Consider the following 15,009-nt stretch of genomic DNA (forward strand, 5'->3'; position numbering starts at 1 on the left):
CAGTCCCGTGGCTACTGCTGAGTTTTCCAAATTTGCTGGCATATTGAGTGAGCACTTTTACAGCATCATCCTTTAGGATTTGAAACAGCTCAACTGGAATTCCATCACCTCCACTAGTTTTGTTCGTAATGATGCTTCCTAAGGCCCACTTGACTTCACATTCCAGCATGTCTGGCTTTAGATGAGTGGTCACACCATCATGATTATCTGGGTCGTGAAGCTCTTTTTTGTACAGTTCTGTGTATTCTTGCCACCTCTTCTTAATATCTTCTGCTTCTGTTAGTTCCATACCATTTCTGTCCTTTTTGAGCCTGTCTTTGCATGAAATGTTCCCTTGGTATCTCTAATCATCTTGAAGATATCTCTAGTCTTTCCCATTCTATTATTTTCCTCTATTTCTTTGCGCTGATCACTGAGGTAGGCTTTCTTATCTCTCCTTGCTATTCTTTGGAACTCTGCATTAAAATGGGTATATCTTTCCTTTTCTCCTTTGCTTTTTGCTTCTCTTCTTTTCACAGCTATTTGTAAGGCCTCCTCAGACAACCATTTTGCTTTTTTGCATTTCTTTTTCTTGGGAATGGTCTTGCAATGCCAAAGAATGCTCAAACTACCGCACAATTGCATCATCTCGCACATTAGCAAAGCAATGCTCAAAATTCTCCAAGCCAGGCTTCAGCAATACGTGAACCGTGAACTTCCAGATGTTCAAGCTGGTTTTAGAAAAGGCAGAGGAACCAGAGATCAAATTGCCAACATCCGCTGGATCATGGAAAAAGCAAGAGAGTTCCAGAAAACATCTATTTCTGCTTTATTGACTATGCCAAAGCCTTTGACTGTGTGGATCACAATAAACTGTGGAAAATTCTGAAAGAGATGGGAATACCAGACCACCTGATGTGCCTCTTGAGAAACCTGTATGCAGGTCAGGAAGCAACAATTAGAACTGGACATGGAACAACAGACTGGTTCCAAAGAGGAAAAGGAGTACGTCAAGGCTGTATATTGTCACTCTGCCTATTTAACTTATATGCAGAGTGCATCATGAGAAATGCTGAGCTGGATGAAGCACAAGCTGGAATCAAGATTGCCTGGAGAAATATCAATAACCTCAGATATGCAGATGACACCACCCTTATGGCAGAAAGTGAAAAAGAACTAAAAAGCCTCTTGATAGAAGTGAAAGAGGAGAGTGAAAAAGTTGGCTTAAAGCTCAACACTCAGAAAACTAAGATCATGGCATCTGGTCCCATCACTTCATGGCAAATAGATGGGGAAACAGTGGAAACAGTGTCAGACTTTATTTTGACAAATAAAAATCCAAAATCACTGCAGACGGTGATTGCAGCCATGAAATTAAAAGACGCTTACTCCTTGGAAGGAAAGTTATGACCAACCCAGGCAGCATATTAAAAAGCAGAGACATTACTTTGTCAACAAAGGTCCGTCTAGTCAAGGCTGTGGTTTTTCCTGTGGTCATGTATGGATGTGAGAGTTGGACTATAAAGAAAGCTGAGCACCGAAGAATTGATGTTTTGAACTGTGGTGTTGGAGAAGACTCTTGAGAGTCCCTTGGACTGCAAGCAGATCCAACGAGTCCACCCTAAAGGAGATCAGTCCTGGGTGTTCATTGGAAGGACTGATGTTGAAGCTGAAACTCCAATACTTTGGCCACCTGATGCAAAGAGCTGACTCATTTGAAAAGACCCTGATGCTGGGAAAGATTGAGGGTGGGAGAAGGAGGCAGTAGAGTATGAGATAGTTGGATGGCATCACGGAGTCAATGGACATGAGTTTGGGTGAACTCCGGGAGTTGGTGATGGACAGGGAGGCCTGGTGTGCTGCAGTCCATGGGGTTGCAAAGAATCAGACACAACTGAACTGAACTGAACTAAGTATTTCTTTATTAGAAATCATATTGACTATTTACATACATATATATTTTAAAGTCTAAAAGGCAAGCTATACAAAAGTGTTTTTCATTCTACTGTTAGCTAATTCTATTCTTATCTATGGACAGGCTAGAATGCTATTTTTACATACCTTCTGGTGTTATTTTGTTTTTCCTATCTATCCGTAGAAAACTGGGTAACACATGTTTCTTGCAATTTCCTTCTGCTACTGGTTCCAGAGTGGTTCTGGTTCTGGATGTGGGGCCTCCAGGAACAATTTTTGTGCCCACTTTCTTGTCCATAATTTCCATTTCTTATTTTCAAAGTTTCACTTTTATTCCTTCTATTGACAAAATCAAGAAATGAAAATCTCTGACCTGCTGAGACCAAAATCCCCATTCCACCAGGTTACTTTCTTCAATTAGACAGCAGTAACTTTCCACTGATTCATAGGATGACATCAGTTTTTTTCCCATCAGCTTTCTAACTGGAAACTCATTTAAACTATTTTACATATGATAATACTTATCTTGCCACATTCTAACCACAAATCTGAATTGCTACAATTAATTTTTGAAAGAAAGTTCTATGCATAGAGAGCATTTTCAGCTAAAATGTAAAGTTTCTGTGCAATAGCTCAACAAACATTTATAAAGTTTAAAAAAAATAAATTACTGGGCTTTCCTGGTGGTCCAGTGATAAAGAATCCGCCTGCCAATGCAGGGGACATGGGTTTGATCCCTGGTCTAGGAAGAGGCCACATACTGAGGTGCAACTAAGCCTGTGGATTGCAGTTACTAAACTCACATGCCCAGAGCCTCTGCTCTGCAACAAGAGAAGCCACCACAATGAGAAACCCGTGCACTGAAACAATGAGAGTGTAGCCCCTGCTCCCTGCAGCTAGAGAAAGCCTGCGTGCAGCAATGAAAACCCAGTCCAGCCAAAAATAAATAAATTCATCAAAAAAATTCCTTACATTTATTGGAAAATTTCTACACACTCAGAAAAATAGTGCAATAAACACCCCACATCACCACTCAGATCAAGCAATTATTATTATTTTGGTGAGCATTTCAGTATATATCTGTATTTTTCAGTTCAGTTCAGTTCAGTCACTCAGTCGTGTCCGACTCTTTGCGACCCCATGAATCACAGCACGCCAGGCCTCCCTGTCCATCACCAACTCCCGGAGTTCACTCAAACTCACGTCCATCGAGTCGGTGATGCCATCCAGCCATCTCATCCTCTGTTGTCCAATTTTCCTCCTGCCCCCAATCCCTCCCAGCATCAGAGTTTTTTCCAATGAGTCAACTCTTCGCATGAAGTGGCCAAAGTACTGGAGTTTCAGCTTAACATCATTCCTTCCAAAGAAATCCCAGGGCTGATCTCCTTCAGAATGGACTGGTTGGATCTCCTTGCAGTCCAAGGGACTCTCAAGAGTCTTCTCCAACACCACAGTTCAAAACATCAATTCTTCAGTGCTCAGCTTTCTTCACAGTCCAACTCTCACATCCATACATGACCACAGGAAAAACAATAGCCTTGACTAGATGGACCTTTGTTGGCAAAGTAATGTCTCTGCTTTTGAATATGCTATCTAGGTTGGTCATAACTTTCCTTCCAAGGAGTAAGCATCTTTTAATTTCATGGCTGCAGTCACCATCTACAGTGATTTTGGAGCCCAAAAAGATAAAGTCTGACACTGTTTCCACTGTTTCCCCATCTATTTGCCATGAAATGATGGGACCAGATGCCATGATCTTAGTTTTCTGAGTGTTGAGCTTTAAGCCAACTTTTTCACTCTCCTCTTTCACTTTCATCAAGAGGCTTTTTAGTTCCTCTTCACTTTCTGCCATAAGGGTGGTGTCATCTGTATATCTGAGGTTATTGATATTTCTCCTGGCAATCTTGATTCTAGCTTGTACTTCTTCCAGCCCAGTGTCTCTCATGATGTAATATCTGTATTTTTAAGAAACATTTAAAAGTAGTTGCAAACACTGTGCTTATTTACCCTTAAACAGTTCAGCCAGCATCCCCTAAAAATAAGAACATTTTCTTACCTATATTATCACCCCTAAGAAAATTAACAATACTTCCTTACTTTCATCTAATAACCAGTTCATATTCTCATTTCCCAAATTTCATTCAAATTCGAATTTCACACACTTACTTTTGGTTTCTTTTTAGAAATTTATAATCTAGAAAGCCCTTTACAAATGATACTGACTTTTCAAAAGGACAAGAAAATTTGTCTTACTTTTCCTTGTCTTACTTTTCATTTAATTCTAAAAGCAGATTGTCACTAAAAGCCCACTCGCCACTGACACGGTAGTAAAATAAGTGTAACAGTTTCCTCCTGCTACTGCAGTAAGTTACTCCAAGTGCAGTGGCTTCAAACATCACAAATTTGTTGTTTTCTAATTCTGGATGTCAGGAGTCCAGAAAGGTGTTGACAGGGCTGTATCCCTTTTCTGGAGACCCTAGGGGAAAACCTCTTCCTGCTGCTTCTGGCTTACTAGCAGCCACCTACATTCATTGACTTGTGGTCTCTTCCTCCATCTTCAAAACCAGCAGCAGAACATCTTTGAATCTCTCTTTAAAAAAATTATATATAGTTTAAAAAAATTGGAGCATATAGTTTATTTACAATATTGTGTTAGTTTTAGGTGTACAACATAGTGACTCAGTACCTTTAAAGTTTATACTCCATTTAAAGTTATTATAAAATAATGTCTTTATTCCCTGTACTGAACAATGAATCCTTATAGCTTATTTATTTTATATATAGTAGCATTTTCAAGAGCTTCCCAGGTGGTGCTGGTGGTAAAGAACCCGCCAGCCAATTCAGGAGACATAGGAGATGTGGTTCCATCCCTGGGTTGGGAAGATCCCCTGGAGAAGGAAATGGCAACCCACTCCAGTATTCTTGCCTGAATTATCTCATGGACAGAGGAGCCTGGCAAGCTACGGTCCATGGGGTCACAAAGAGTTGGATACAACTGAAGCAACTTAAGCACAGCACAGCATTTTCAAATTTCTGCCTCTGAGCCTAACTTTCTTGCTTCTCTCTTCCATTTATAAGCACTCTTGTAATTACATTGGGCCCACTTGAATAATCCAGAACTCTCCCTATATCAAGATCAGCTGATTAACAATTTTAATTGCATATGCAACTGAATTCTCCCTTGCCATGTAACGTAACACATTCACAGGTTCCGAGGGTTAGGTCCCAGATAAAATTGGGGGCCATTATTCTGCCTATGACAAGAAGTGGCTAGACAAAGATTCATCAGTTACTCGCATGCGTCCCACTGCAACCTTAAATATCTGTTTGTTCTGCATTGGAAGTTTTGGGGCTCCCCAGGTGGTGCTAGTGCTAAAGAATTCGCCTGCCAATGCAGAAGACATAAGAGATGCGGGTTCAATCCCTGGGTTGGGAAGATCCCCTGGCGGAGGAAATGACAACCCACTTCAGTATTCTTGGTTGGAGAATCCCATGGACAGAGGAGCCTGGCAGGCTATAGTCCGTAGGGTCGTGAAGAGTCGGACACGACTGAAGTGACATTTAAGCACACACTCCATTGTACCTTGGCTTTACTAGTGCTTAAATCATAGCTAAAGTACTTCAGGTAAGGGTGTGTTTGTTCCTGTTTTCTCTACCTGCCTCTCTCATTTCAATGAAGTTGTGTAACTTTACAAAAGAAAGAAGCAAACAATAAATTATTTTCCTTCCCTGTATACCCTTCTCTCCAGTGAAACTTACTCCATGTTATTCTGTGTGGACATATGATTCTATGTCCTGCTCTCTTCCTTACTGTTATTTCTAAGTTTGATTACTGCTTTGACCTCATGCACATGCTGTCATATCTGATGTGTGTGGGTGGGCTCTTCTGCAATGGGATCATAGTGTAATTTCCTCTGCCGTCCCCCAGGTGATGGGTGTCTGGACGCTTTCCTGTCTGCATCTGCAGTGCGTCTGTGCTCCCCTGGTTGCAGGCCTCCCTGCACATGACCAGGGGCATAGAGGTCATGTATCCAGAACACATAGGTACTAATTAATTTTGCTGCCTGTTGGCTTATTTCCCTGGGAGTATATTCATAAAAGAAAATTTACTGGCACAAAAGTTAAGAGGGATCTGTTAAACCAACTGCCTGAGGATAATCGAGAAAACTTGAGCAGCCCACAGTTGGTTCAACTAAGGATAAGATCATAATAGATCACTTCAAGATCCAGGAAGACTTGTGTTTCATCAAGCTCCAAGAAGGCCTTTCTGGTATGCTCCAAAGAGTTACTTTTTGAAGCTCATTGTAAAGGTCTTACATTAAATTTTTTTTGGTTTGTTTTTCAACTAAATTTTTAGTTGCTTGGTAGACTTTCAGGTTCCTTTTGTTTGTGTGTTTGATGTACTAGCTTCTCTTGTGATAAAAAACAGCCAAAGGATAAAAAAGAATCCACCAGTCAAGAAACTGTGATGAATAGGGCCACTCAAGTTATTGAAATCTTTGGTGTGATTTTTTTTTTTTGACTGGTGGATTCTTTTTTATACTTTGGCTGTTTTTTAAATTTAATTTTTTATTATGGAAATTTAGAAACACACAAAAAAATAGGAGTAGAAAACTGAAGCTTTAACAGCCACTGACTTTCTGGTGTTCTTTCTTATCTTTCTCCCTACATACTTGTTTTCTCCCCCATTGTGGTTTTTAAAGCAAACTCCAGGCATCCTATGATCTCACCCCAAAATACTTCAGAGTGCATCATGTTTTGTTAAATGACCACAATGCTGACAACAAATGAGGTAAAATGTTAATAATAAATGAATCTAGGTAGAAGGGGTACAGATGTCTTTTGGACTGCTTATTTTTGCAAAATTTATATAAGCTTGAAATGATTTATAAATAAAAAGTAAAAAAAAGTGCAAACAAAAAATATGACTGTAATATGATCACATTTGATAATCTAAGAAGCAGATTTTTTTCCTTTACTGTAAGTCATGTTCCTAGAAAAAATCCAGAAAAATATTAAGGAAATAAGTCATTCATAATTCTAACACCCAGACGTAATCACTGTTAAACAATTGTGTATTATGTATCCAGGCTATTAAACAAACCCAGACACACAAACTTTTGCGTATCATTTAAAAAGTCCAACAGTGCTAATGAGTTTATAATCAAATTCCCGCCCTCCCACCCCTCTGCAGTCCCACCCCCGAGTTCTTGCCCCTGCTTGCTCTCTCTTTTATCTGTTAGCAGCCTCTCTTTCATGGCAAAATGCCATCTACAGTTCTGTCTTCACAGTATCTTTCTGATTTACCACAGCTGTTAAGATGAAAGGGAATCAAATTTTGCTTATTTTTTCTCAGCAGGGTGTGTTTTTCATTTTGTGTTTGATCTTAAAAAATGCTTTGTTTGTGGGCAGTGGATACTGCAGACTGGCTCATGCATCACCCACCTTCCTCTAGCACGCCGTCCTGTACTCCAGAGGCTGGAGAGCAAAGGCCACTTTCCCAAACTTCCTGTGGAAGAGTTCTGCATGTGACTGATGGGAATCTTGGAAAGGTGATGTGAATGGGGCCAAGCACAGTGGCAGAGAACTTTGGTTCCTCCAGCTGCAATGAAGGTTCCAGTGTCTGGATCCCTGTGTCGTGAGTGCTGAGTGCTTGGCAGGTATTAAGTTACTTTTTGCCAAACAACCCTGTGGAGGAATTAGGAATTTCTTTGGCAGTGGAGGGCAAGGAGAGAAGAGCCTGAGACCTGCCTGGTAATTCCCAGGCCCCAGGGCTTTCTCATGAGAGATCTGGCAGGCCTGGGAGGGGCCTCGTGGTTGGGACAAGGTGATGCAGCCATGAAAATCCCTGTGGATTCTATGCCCTGGGGACACAGAAGCCTCAGAGGATGTCAGAATGGAGGCATAACAATTACTTGAGGGCTAGATAAGAATGTTTTCAGAGGGACTTCCCTGGTGGTCCAGTGGTTAAGACTTCACGTTCCAATGCCACGGGTACAGGCGCAATCCCTGGTCAGAGAGCTAAGATCCCACATGCCTCGAGGGCAAAAACTCAGACCATAAAACGGAAGCACTGTTGTAACAAATTCAATAAAGACTTTAAAAATGGTCCACATCTAAAAAAGATAAAAGAAAAAAATGTTCTCAGATGTCAACAGGAGCTGTGGATGTTTGGGGAACCCTACCTCCTCACACTATAGAAACCTTCCTGGAAGGGGGAAGGGAGAAACCTATGAACAGACCCCTAAAAATCTAAATTGATTCAGAAAATTCTGAAATTCGAGAGAAAACCCCAGTTTGACTAAAATGAAGTTTCTGTTGTTAGGCTGAACGGGAATTTGAGAAGGAAACTGGGATGTGGCAGAAACATAATGCAGATTCATAACTGAGACCCTGACTGTGTGTGAGAGCCGTGCCTGCTACGAAGGACAGAGGACAGTGACGGTCAGCCTCCCTTTCTGACAAGAGCCTGGGGGGAGGCCACTTTATTTGCAAGCACTCGGTGATGTGGAGCTCACCGTGAATGGTGTGTTTTCCCTGGGAAACCTCTTCCTCCAGCTCAGCCTTGAGGGTGAGCCACTTGTCAAAGCAAACTTGGGAAGGATGAGTGTGTGGCATTTTGCATTGCAAAGTAGCTGTTTCCACTTGGCTGCTTGGACCAGCAAAATAAAAATAAGATAAAAGCTTGTATTTAAAACAACCAAATAGAAAAATTAAAACCAAGGCCATCAAATGTTCAGCCTTTTTTAAAAAAAAGTCCAAGTAAAATGTTAAATGTAAGTCTTCATTCTGCTCTGGGCCTTGCTCAGAGGTGTGATCAGGGTGGGAGTGGCAGGCTGGGTCTGGTTTGGGGAAGCAGATGCCGCAGGTCCTCCTGTGTGAGACCTTCTCTGTGTCTCCTACATGACACCCTCTAGTGTCTTTTCATCCAGATTAACAATTGTAATTTCCACAAGTCATTTTTTTTTTAACTTTCAACTTTAATTTTTTGAATCTTTTGGCCTCGTCGTGTGGCATGTGGGATCTTAGTACCTGATCAGGGATGGAACCTGTGTCTGCTGCATTGGCAGCATGGAATATTTACCATTGGCCTACCAGGGAAGTCCCTTCCACAATTCATTTTCATTTTAAAAATCAAGGAAAGGTGGCCCTTTTGGAAGAAAATGGTCAGGAAGTCATCAAGAACTGTAGACTTTGTGGTGTCACACAGGTTTGACTGGCTTAAAAGCAGCATTTAGAGAGATCTGAGAGTCAGCTGCCAGACTGGGATGGTCTTCCCTTGGTGTTGGACATCTTGGTTCTGACACCACAGAGGTGGGGGGAGCATGGGTCCCTTAGGGGACTGATGTTCGGCTTCACCATGAGCTATGGTGTTCAGGACCCCTTGGACTGGGCCGTAGAGTTCTTGGGCTTATTATGGAGAAAGTTAGTGTGATCAGTGGGTTTGTTGTTAAAGTGTGAATGGTTAAATAAATGTGTTGTTTTCTATTTTAAACAAGTGAAAGAAATTACAATATCAGTAATAATATTAACTAATATTTATTGCGTGCTTACTATGGGCTAGGCACCATGCTAAAATACTTTACATACATTTATCTCATTTAACCCACATAAGAGCTCTGCGGGAAAAGGATGATTATTACCTCCATTTTAGACACAAAGAAGCTGGGGCTGAGTGAGGTCAAGGTTCCCTGCCTGTGGTCACCCAACTTGTGAGTGACAAACCCAGCACTTGACCCCAGGCCTCTCTAGCTCCAGAACTGACTGTTCAGCAGTATGCCATTCAACGTTCAATCTTGTAACTACCCATGGGCAGATCCCACTGCTGGAGGGAACCTAAGTATGGCATTGGGGGGTGCCAAGAGTAATATCCCATGAGAGCTCTCTTGGAACCACGTGTTCTTACCCCAGAAACTGGTAGGAGGTCAGAGACTGGGAGCTTATTCTTCACAGAGAAAGGCATGGATCTGACTTCAGGAAGCGTTTGAGGTGGAGAAAGAGGGAGCTTCTGGATCCCTGGGCCCTGAAAGGGCTCATTTAGGGCTTAGCTCATTGGGGTGTGGGTGGTGGGGCGGGCAAAGAAAATGGGACTCAATAATACTGCCTTATATCAACCAGACTGGGACATTTTTTCCAGCTTATATTTTCCATGGACTATTAAAACAAACACATTTTCTTAAGGATAAAGCTACATATGACAATATTAATTACAGATACAGCTCATTGGATTCATGCAGGCTGAGGTGATTCCTGAGATATTGGAATCTAAACGTGGCATCACCATCACACTCTGGACAAGATCAGACATACTGCTGGAGGATGGATGCTAACCTTCTCCACGTCACGTGACAGCAGCAGCAAGTAGGAAACCACATATTTAACAGTTTTCATAAATAGGAGGGGACACATTCATCTTACAGCTCTGGACATTTCAAGTTCTTCCCACTGTCAAGGTGTTGGGCAGCGCTGGCGACATTCTGTCTTTCGCACTCAACTCTAGTGGTGCCCATAGGAGGTCCTGTCACTCTGCACAGGTTTGTTTTTGGACCAGGCTGTCTGCAAAGTTCAGGGCAGACGTTTCAACATTAAAAACAAAAATCAAACCAAAACAACAGCAACAAAAACAACAAATAAGACCCTAGGGGGAATAGGTGGGTATCTTAAAGCCATGGTTTTATCTCCGGACTGTTGGATGGGATAGAACAGAAGAGGAGAATGGAAGCAGGGATAGGAAAGGCGAACCTGACTATAGGGATCTCAGCACTCTGATAAACCTAACCACAGAAGCACACCGCTCCCCTCTTTTTAATTTTAAGGGGGACATTATTTCATTCACTGTCGTTTATAGCAGTGCAACTAAGTTCCAAGCATTTGGTGGGTCTTATCCCTCCTTCCTGGAGGAAGGGGGTGGGGGTGGGGGGGCAGTTCCTCATCCCTGTGGAGAAGGTCATCCCGGGGAAACTGCCTGGATTCCCCCTGAACTGGCTTTCTCCTTCCCTTTTAAGAACGCAGCATGTTTTCCGTAACAGTGCTGCCTCCGCCACTGATGACAAAGCTCCGGGAATTAGACACTACAAGTGCCGGGGACATCTCTTCGGGGTCCTCCATCTCTAGCTGGTGGTCCTCACCCACAGGGCCCTGCAGGCCTGTCTCCTGGGCGGTCAATTCTGAGTCCGTCTCCCCGCACTGCAGCGGGAGCAACGCCTGGTGTTTGGTCAGGGCGTCATTGTTTTTCTGGGCCTCCAGGGAGGTCTGGTGCGTGGAATTCCTGTGAGCCACGGCGCTCTTCTGAGGCTCGTCAAAGCTCAGCGAAAAGGTGACGGTGCCGCTGCCGAAGATGACCTTCTGCTTGCATCGGGGCGGCTGCTGCGACTGTGGCTGCGGCTGTGGGGTCGAGGGTGGCCTCGGCTGTGGCTGCTGCGCGTTGTGCGGGCTCAGGGCCAGCGGCTGCGGCTGCTTCTGCCTCTTCGGCTGCTGCTGTGGGAACGGGTCCTCGCTGTTGCTCTTGCTGCTGATGGAGGAGGAGGGGGTGGATCCCGTGGAGCCCCCTAGGCTGCTGGACCGCTGGCGGGAGACGTTGCTGCGGCGCAGCGTGGCTCGGGCGGCCACCTTGAAGGCGTGTGCCGCGGTGCTGCAGCGCACCTCCTCGATGGTGTTCCGGGAAGGCTTGAAGAGGATGATGTAGACCTTGTTGAAGAAGATGCAGGCCAGCAAGCCAAAGCTGGCAGCCAGGATGGCGATCACCTCCACGGCAGAGACGAACTTGCCGTAAGTGCTGGCGTAGGCGGGGATGAAAGAGATCCAGACGATGAAGAAGATGAGCATGCTGAAGGTGATGAACTTGGCTTCATTGAAGTTCTCTGGCAGCTTCCGGGACTTGAAGGCGAAGAAGAAGCAGATGGCGGCCAGCAAGCAGGTGTAGCCGATCAGGAAGCCCAGCGCCATGAGCGAGCCCTCGTGGCAGGTGATGAAGATGATCTCGTCCTCCAGCTCGTGGTTGCGGTAGCTCGAGGGGGGCGCTGTATTGAGCCAAATGGCACAGATGACAATCTGCATGAAGGTGCAGAGGAAGACCAGCAGAAACTGCAGGTTGAGCCCCCACCACTTCCGGTGGAAGCTGGTGGGAATCTTGGCCTCAAACACCAGGAGGACCCGATTGGTTTTCACCAGGATGCACGAGATGCAGAGCACGAAGCTGATGCCAAAGGCCGGCTGGCGCAGGCGGCACGTCCAGTCCTGGGGCTCCCCGATGAAGAACAGGGAGCTGGAGAAGCAGCAGAGCAGGGAGAAGAGGAGGAGATAGGAGAGCTCCCGGTTGGTGGCCTTGACGATGGGCGTGTTGCGGAACTTGATGAAGACGCCCAGCACGAAGGCTGTGAGGAAAATGCCCAGCACAGCAAAGAGCGTGAGTGCGATCCCAAAGGGCTCGGTCCAGGACAGAAACTCGATCTCTTTGGCGATGCAGGAAGTATGGTTCTCATTGGACCAGAAGTCATCAGGGCACTTATCACAGGCACTTGCATCTGTAAAGTGTCGCAGTGAAGGGGTTAGTACTGCGTGGCAGAGACTGAAATTTGTGAGTTTGAATGTGGTGATGAGGGAACTTTAAATTTGCTTTATTGATGAAATAATTGTGATTTTTACATTATCAGATAATGTACTGAACCCTGACTTATGCTTAATAATAAACTTAATTTCATGTTTCTTTGATGGTTCTATTAGTTTTTTCTTTTGTGCTGTACTCAGTCACGTGTGCCGTGGTCAGTCATATGTGCTGTGTGTTCAGTCATATGTATTGTGCTCAGGTCCCTTCAGTTGTGTCCAGCTCTTTTCCACCCTATGGACTGTAGCCCACCAGGCTCATCTATCCATGGGATTCTCCAGACAAGAACACTGGAGTGGGTTGCCATGCCCTCCTCCAGTTTGTATATATGGGGGATACTTTTTGAAAAAATTTTAAATTTTATGTTGCAATATAGTCAATTAACAATGTGATAGTTTTGAGTGTATAGCGAAGTGATTCAGTTTATACACATATGTGTATCTATTCTTTTTTCAAATTGTTTTCCCATTTAGGTTGTGACATAATATTGAACTGACTTCCCTGTGTTGTACAGTAGATTGTTGTTGGTCATCCATTTTATATATAGCCGTGTGTACATGTCAATTCCAAACTCTAGGAGGGCTACTTGCTTCCTTTAACACTACTTGCTGATGTACAAACCATCATTCAGCAAGCACAGAATGATCAGTCTTGCCAGACAGGTGGCTGCCCTGCACACTGGGGGTCTGGCACTGTCCACCAATTTTCACAGTGATTCACACTCAGTCTGACTTATTTTGGACATAAGGATGGGCTTTATAGACACACCAGAACAGCCTCTTAGATCATGGCAAAGTGCTCAACAATTCTGACCTGTGCCTTCTTCACTCCACATCAGTGGCTTTCTAGTGAGGGTGGCTGCAGACTCATTTGACCAACAAATGTTTATTAAGCCTGTGCTGTGTCTCAGTCAGTGTGCAGTTTTGGGAGGTGAAAGGAGCACGGACTTTGCAGTCAGTGGTCTGGATGGGAATTCTGGCCCTGCCATTTATTAGCTGTGTGACTTTGGTCAGGCTCCTTAACCATTCTGAGCCTCAGTTTCCTCATCGGTGAAATGGAAGCAATAATAACTCCATCATGGTAGTGAGGATGCAATGAGTTAATAATAATGAGAAAAAATTATATTTAGTATTTATAGAGTGCTTCCAATATGCCAATCAAATATTTCTCTATAACTTATCATGTGTTTTACCAGCTTTATCTAATTTAATCCCCCAAACTCTGTAAGATAGGTTTATTATTATTCTTACTTTATAGATGAAGAAACTGAGGCATAGGAGAAATATAAATAAGGTAGTAAGTCCAGTGCCAGGTACTCTGTAGACAATCTATCTTGACCTATTAACTCTGAAGCCTGGAGCACACATCTCTGGTTCCTAAGAGCTCATTCTGTTGTTTAGCTCTATTAGCCCAGCTTTGAATTTGATGTTATATTGTGTTGCCTACAGCATCTTCTTGCTGCTGTCATCCAGTCTCTTACTCATTTTAGATGGTGATTCCCTGATATGCTGTCTAGCACTGCTGCTGCCTTAATCAGGGAACAGACACAACTTTGTCTATTCAGGATCACTGAGCTCTAAGAAAGAAAAACAACATTGGAGTGCAGTATCGAAGTAAGATGGAGGAGGCAATGGCACCCCACTCCAGTACTCTTGCCTGGAAAATCCCATGGATGAAGGAGCCTGGTGGGCTGCAGTCCATGGGGTCGCTAAGAGTCGGACACGACTGAGCAACTTCACTCTCACTTCTCACTTTCCTGCATTGGAGAAGGAAATGGCAACCCACTCCAGTGTTCTTGCCTGGAGAATCCCAGGGATGGGCGAGCCTCGTGGGCTGATGTCTATGGGGTCACACAGAGTCGGACACGACTGAAGTGAATTAGCAGTAGCAACAGCATCAAAGTAAGAGAAAGATGTGCAACAGATGTGTTTGTAAACTTTTACGGTATTACAGAGATACCTAATATTCTGATTCTATCCCCCTCAGTGTGCAGCCCAGTGTGATGCTCAGATTGCACCTTGTTAAATGAGAAACCGTGCTAAGCACCGTCTCAGCCGAGCCCTTTCAGGGACTTTGCTGAGCCCAGGGCCCCACAGTGAAGGGAGCCCTGCATGCCCACCAGGGGTTGCTCCTTTACCTGTCTCGTCGCTGTACTCCCCATCAGGACATTCCACACACTCAAAGCAGCAGGTGGGCTCCCCCTCAATGATTCCTTTCCTGGTCCCTGCCAGGCAGTCTCGGCTGCAGTTGGAGAAAGGCACCTGAGGGCGGAGATCACAACAGAGAGGGGCTGCAGCTGTGGGATCAGTCTTCCAGCTCCTCTGACAACGTGTCAGAGGGAGGAGCTGGGCACTAGCACCAGTGTGGCAGGCTCAGGCCCAATCCAGGCGGAGGAAGGGCCAGCGGCCTGTGTTCCTATTATCTCTGAAGGGGACAAATGCCTATGGGAAAGTGCATGCACACACACACACACAGGCAAACACATCTCAGTGGAATTCGAGGAAGATTAATTG

The 15,009-nt window shown here is 44.2% G+C and overlaps 1 protein-coding gene across 3 annotated transcripts in view; it reads right to left on the reverse strand.

Moving 5' to 3' along the window:
* Positions 1-9,416: 9,416 nt before the first annotated feature.
* The window catches only part of CASR (calcium sensing receptor), an 89,545-nt gene continuing 83,952 nt past the window's right edge, over positions 9,417-15,009 (reverse strand). For all 3 annotated transcript variants that reach the window (XM_086403475.1, XM_086403467.1, XM_086403486.1), the window contains exons 6-7: positions 14,634-14,757; positions 9,417-12,416 (exon numbers count right to left, since the gene is read on the reverse strand). In XM_086403475.1, coding sequence (XP_086259601.1) covers positions 10,894-12,416; positions 14,634-14,757 — 1,647 coding nt within the window. In that variant the 3' untranslated portion in view covers positions 9,417-10,893. The remainder of the gene's footprint in view (positions 12,417-14,633; positions 14,758-15,009) is intronic.

This window comes from Bos grunniens, chromosome 1, assembly GCF_055505025.1.
Source record: "Bos grunniens cultivar Pamir isolate PY7600 chromosome 1, Bosgru_T2T1.0, whole genome shotgun sequence".
In the NCBI taxonomy this organism is placed as follows: Eukaryota; Metazoa; Chordata; class Mammalia; order Artiodactyla; family Bovidae; genus Bos; species Bos grunniens.